Raw genomic sequence first — 6,077 nt, forward strand, 5'->3', positions numbered from 1 at the left:
CAATCTTTTTCACCGAGATTCATGTCACTACTGGTTAGCTGCAATGTGGCATGACTGTACTGTTTTAAAGAGAAATATAAGGTTAATAAATGAATGCCTTGAAGTAGCATGTTCAGGCGAAAACCAGAGTTGGACGAATTGATGAGAAACCAAAGTAATACTGCTGGACTCCATGGGGATACCCTTGAGCCAGGCAGAGCAGAGTTTAGTGCCATCTACTGAAATCATTCTTTCAAAGATCCCTGCTCTTGCTTTTATGCCCCTTGAGCTCAAATCAAGACAGATTTGCTTTCTACTTTACAGTATGCTCATTAGTGTTGGATGCAGGCAGCCTGACTGCATCCAAAAGGATAAATAAATGTCCACTGAAATGGGCATTCCTTGCCCAGAAAGTTTCTTTATTGAGGTTTACATTGAGATAGGCATGAGTTTTGAAACAGCTGAATTTTCTGTGCTTGTCTTAGGAGCAGAGCGTCTGTTGCCTGGTGAGGCAGAGGCGAGATGTCACTGCCTGACCCAGAGGGACTTCCATGGTGTTAATGTGGCATGTCCAAGCCTTGCTCCCGAGCAGGGACCACACTGCAGCAAGAAGTGTAGGCACTTCCTGGCGAGCAAGAAGTGACACGTCCCTGTGGGAGTGGGTGAGGGAGAGCATGGTGGCTTCAAATGACAGTTGCTATCATAGTGAATGACATTGCAAAATGAGAAGCTGAAAACCCTTTTAGCTGCTGATTTGTGCCATAGTTATCCTTCAAGGCAGGCAATGACAAGCTGCTGGGAGAGATTAACCTGGCTGCTAATGCCCATGGAGGAGTGCCAGCTTAGGCATTAATCTTGTTCTGTGGCTTTGGCAGCATAGCATAAAGGTAGGAGTATTGTAATTGATCTCCAAACAGGAGAGGAAATGTTAATATGCAGCTAGTAGCAGAATAGTCAAAATAAAGACCCATGGGATAATTCTTTGTTCACCTAGGGAAAGATTTACAACTTTCTCAGCCAGCTGAGAACACAACATTACTGTACTGTCAAATTTTAGTAATTTTTGCACTGATCCGTAGGAAATGAACTGCAAATCATCAGACAGCCTGATAAATTCATTTGGGCCCTGATCCACTAAATTATTTGGAGCACTTTTAGACACCCTTGGTGTAAAATTGCAGTTCTCAAGGCTCCTATTTAACTACCCTCTAATGCTAGCGGTGAGTTGAAGTAGTAAGTGCCTTTTTGCTCATATTCTTACTGCTTCTCACATGCTGAGAAGCGCCTTATCCTTGATAGAAACAAGTCTCTGTCTCATGTCCAAACCCCATTATTATCCACAAATGAGATACCTGTCTGCTTCTCTGGCCTCTGGGGCTTGCTCCAGGTGCTTTTCTCAGGCATGGATTGTGTGCTGCACAAGAGCTGGCAACAAGAGGCATTGTTTTTCAGACCTCAGCTTCCATGGGTGACTGGCACAAGTGATGCCTGCCAGATCCACAGCCTGGCAATGTCTGCTGTGCAGCCAGCAGGTTGGCGGCCACAGCATGCCTGCAGGTCCCCAGCCTTCTGCCTCCTCTGTCTGGAGCACTGGGACTCCTCTCTGCAGCCAGAAGGAAGGACAGTAGTTGTCCATCTCTCTAAGTCTCTCTAACACAGTGAAACAGCAGAAAGAACAGTCTGAGGTGTGAGATTTAAACACATGATTGTATGTCATCCTGGGTCAGACCCTGTGTTGGAAGAGCCCAATATAAATCTTTTGATTTCAGCACACTGAAAAACAATTTAGGGCAATGTGGGAAGGGGGTTTGGCCCACAAAGTTTATCACAGTAATGAAATCCCAGATGTCAGGTATCCCCTTTGCTGGTGTTGTCCTGGCTGAGAGAGAGATCATGATTCATAATGACTTTGTAGGTGAGCGAGTTATAGGATAGTACAGAGTAAATCCCAGTAAGTCAGAAAACATGGATGGCCAAATGGAGTGTAAATGGGAATTCTGTACTTGTTCTCACGGCACATTTGGTGGGAAGGCTTTTATCCATTTCAAAACAGGAGTGCAGAGGTCCGTATTTCATGTGAAATAGAACTAACTATAAACAGAAGGGCAGCGCAAAATCCATAACTGTGCCTCTGTAGGGCTGCCCATGGATGGACAAATATCCCCTAGCAAAGGGTCAGGGCCATGGTGGACAAATCTTGCTTTCCAAGAAGTGATTTCTTCCCTCCCTCCAACAGAATGATAGATTCACTCAGTAACACCTCTTTGACATTTACTGCTTTAGATCCCACATTTCTGCCTCTGTGTCAGAAAATGCACGATGTGGTAGCAGACTCATATTAATGCAGCTCTCAAGTCCAAACAGAGCCTGATATCTTCTTTTGTAAAAGCAGGTTATCATTTTTGTTACCTACCCCTTAATTTTCAACCTATGAACATTTCCCCATTAATTCTATTGTATCAGCTATTACACAGATTAGCTGATTTGCATGCTCTGCTAAGCTTAACTGAAAAGATTCAAGTCTGCAGGTCACATTTATTATCAGAAGCAGTACTCCCAAGGTACATGTTTGCTTAATTTTACATCTTTAAATAGGCAGGACTGCCAAAAAATTAAACATACTTGTCTAAGAGGAAGGAGTCAGTAAAGGCACTGACAAAGTAGCAGTGATTTCAAAGTAGCTTCTCATGTATTGATTTTTAACTGTTGGAGAGAAATACTGTACTGTGATATTTTTGATGATGTTTTTTGAAGAAATGTACATTATTTGTCAAACAAATCTCTGCTTACCTTTCTGTGGTAATGCAATCCCTAGGCTTCCAGTGTCTGAGAATTAGTTATTTTGAAGAGTTTTAGCTTTCCCCTAAACAACCTTCTTGGTAGAAAAGAAAAAGGCAGTTTCTAGTTATGGGAAGCAGCACGGAGTCTGGACCTGCAGAGATTCCAGCTTGGCCCTGTGGCTTCTCATCCTGGGTCTTGGCTTTCTCTGCCCAAAGTTCCTGACCTGTCTCTGTGTCAGGAGCCAGCAGGAGGGGAAGGCAAAGTGAGGGGTCACACCTGGGCTTGACCAAGGTGTAAGAAAAGCAAAAAGCAAGTGGGATGGGAGGACAAGGTTAAGACACAATTAAGTTCTTTGTAATGTTTTCCTAAAAATTGATTAATTTACATATTGTGGAACCCTTAGTGGCTGACATCTCATAATGGTGATGTTATTCCTCAGCAATAACAGGGTGACCACTGATGAAAAGCAACTTCTCCTTTAGGTGGGTTATGCAATTGGCTTAGAACACTTGGCCTTGCCCTGGTGTTAGACATGTAGCAAAATCAATACAAACCCAGCAAAACTACAGCTGGAGGATGTGATGTTGTTGGAGGCAGGTTTGACCATTTCAACTGCTCTGGGGAGCATTGTACCCTCCCTCAGCCCACGGGCAGAGTGGTGAAGTGCAGAGCCTTATGCTCGCACCAGCAGACACCTCTGGTGCCTTTCTCTACTCCTGCACAGCTCAGAAAGGGCAATCCCTGGTATGGCCACAAGCCAGGAGTGTCCCAGCTCCCTGCCCTCTGCCTGAGACATGGATCTCCTTTTCACCTAAAAGAACTATACTACTGAGCAAAATGTTAAGGCATCAAGTGTTTTAACATGCTGGAGACATGACATTTGTAATGCTTGAGGAATACGTGAGAGCATTAGAATCTCAGACACCACTATTTTAGTATCTGGAAGAGAAATTTGTCAGACAAACGTTGTTCAGTTTTAGTGAGAGGCTATTAAAGAGACTTTCATGCCATGGCAGCTCTCCTGAGGTTGATCTTCCTGCTTGAAGGAAAAAGGGATGATTGTCCTACCTAAATACTTCTGAAATCCTAGAAAAATGCTAGGGGGAGGAGAGACTGCTTACCACAAGTTTACCTAACCAAAACAAGACATTTTTAATGCAAATTGCACCTGCAAGGTGATCCCAGTTAGTCCAGCTAACTTTCTAACTAATTGAAGGGTATGATCACCTCTAAAATGTGCAAGTCAAATACTAACAGACAACCAACTCTCTGTTGCTCTAACATATAAAAGCTTATTGAAAAAAACCCAGCAAAAATTCTGTGGCAGAAGTGTACAGAGTGGGCAGATAGTCTCTGATATGCTGAGGATATGAAGGAAAATTGCTCTGATATTTTCATCAAAATATTATGAAGCCATAACTTGAGTGGAAAATTTTATGTTACCTGTGGCCTATGATACATGAATTTAAAGATGTTCTCCTTTAGAAGGAAGAAATGCTGTTCATTGTCTTGCAGTTTTCAAATGGGTCTTCTTTATAAATCAACATTAAGATGCTGTGAGTGTATGTTTTGTCACTGAATTACAGATCTGTCTTCTGATAAAATGAGAGCACTGTAGGAAAAGAAATAAATGCCAGTTAGCTCCTGCTGAGCTTGTACAATGGTTTTCTTATATTTGATAGAAGCTAAAATAAAGCAATGAATCCTAAAATGTGTTGACATAACATGCCACTGGTGTTCAGCTGACTGGGGTTGCTCCTTTTTATTTTGATGAAATCCAAAGGAAATAATACATGTGTGTATACCAAACTTTCTGTGGATTCTTGGACTGTAGCAGTGGTGATGGCCATGCTTCCCATTTCTTTACCATATCCAGGTTTTTGCTCCTGGGCTCTTTGTATACCAAAGAGTCATGGAGAAATTCTCCAGGCAATTTTGGTTTATTTTGCTGTCAGACAAATAAGGTGCATCATGATACCATTTTAATCAAAGCTACAATATTTAGGAAAAATCAGTACTAGTTATTGCTTGTATTAGTAATATAAGGTGAATTAACTTTTACTTGACCTTTTATGCACTATTTCTCCCCAGATCTGCCATTGGGAAGCTGGGAGTGGAGGTGTTTGAGGCTGTGTACAGCTACCTCAAGCAGGCGAGGCAGCAGAAGGCCAGTGAGGAGCAGATCAGGAGAGGTTTGGAGAAACTGGTTTCTAGAGCAAGCGACTGCTTTGAAGTGGATCAGCTCCTGTACTTCGAGGAACAGCTCCAGGCCCCAGAACGATGTCTCCAGCTGTGACAAGTGTGTCAGCACCAGTGCTGGGAATGGCCAGGAGCAGGGGAGGCACTGAGCTGCCTTCCACAAGCCAGCAGGCAAGCACAGGAGGGGTTTGGAGGAAACTGCTGAAGGTAGTGTAGTACATAAGCATGTAGAAAAGCTCCATTTGACAAGCCAGAAGGCAGTGAGAAGTGAGTACATATGGCTCAGATTGCAGGGGCAGGAAGAAAAATTGTTTGTGGCAGTGGAGGGGAGGATTTACTGTTACCCAACTCCCATTTTTCCACACTTAAGGCATAAAGAAAGCTGTTCTTATGGCCAGGCACCAATCCTACACTCAGAGCATCACTGGCAAAGCTGCCTCTGGTGGAATGATGCAGGATTAGACTCCAACAGCTGTTGGTTTCTCTGCTAACTGGTCCCTGTAATTTTTGTACTTTGGCAGATTTACCCTTAAACATCCATGTACCACTCAGCCCCTCATTGCCTCATTATTAGTGATTGTTCCAAAGGGCTGCATTTACTCTGTGTGCCTGTCAGAGGAACTGTGACAATGCACACATGTGCCCACAAGCACTGAGGTAGGTGTGAGTGTTCCTAGTGGCAGAAAGGTGTCTGGCCATGCTCTGTACACTGCCTGTATGAGGACAGGCATTGGCCTGAGCTGTAGTTGACTGTGTTAGATAAGAGTTCTCACTGTCACTTCTGAGTGTTTTGGATCAAATTCATTCTACACAGATGGAACAATAAACTGATTTTTTTCTGGCTTGTTACCAGTAATGTTTTTTCTTAGTGTTTGTGCTCCCTTCTTCTTCTTATGCATCACACTTCTGCTGGTTTCAACTGTATATCATGCTCTGATTATATACCTGATGTTTTCCTTCTACCTCCTCCTTCTTTATTCTGCATTCTGAGCTCCTTCATCCATCTGTGTAAAAGACTAAAGGATAACAAAGTGGTACACTCTAAAGGAATCTCAAATGAATTGTGGACCAAATTAATTTTAGACATTGAGCCATTACCATAAACCTTATTTTTCCTG

General features: G+C 42.9%; 1 protein-coding gene across 3 annotated transcripts in view; it reads left to right on the forward strand.

The window, feature by feature from the left end:
* The window catches only part of NEK11 (NIMA related kinase 11), a 77,314-nt gene extending 71,506 nt beyond the window's left edge, over positions 1 to 5,808 (forward strand). For all 3 annotated transcript variants that reach the window (XM_071560252.1, XM_071560254.1, XM_071560253.1), the window contains exon 16: positions 4,852 to 5,808. In XM_071560252.1, the coding sequence (XP_071416353.1) occupies positions 4,852 to 5,056 (205 nt within the window). In that variant the 3' untranslated portion in view covers positions 5,057 to 5,808. The remainder of the gene's footprint in view (positions 1 to 4,851) is intronic.
* The last annotated feature ends 269 nt before the right edge of the window (positions 5,809 to 6,077 follow it).

The sequence above is a fragment of the Pithys albifrons genome, chromosome 7, assembly GCF_047495875.1.
Source record: "Pithys albifrons albifrons isolate INPA30051 chromosome 7, PitAlb_v1, whole genome shotgun sequence".
NCBI classification, from domain to species: domain Eukaryota; kingdom Metazoa; phylum Chordata; class Aves; order Passeriformes; family Thamnophilidae; genus Pithys; species Pithys albifrons.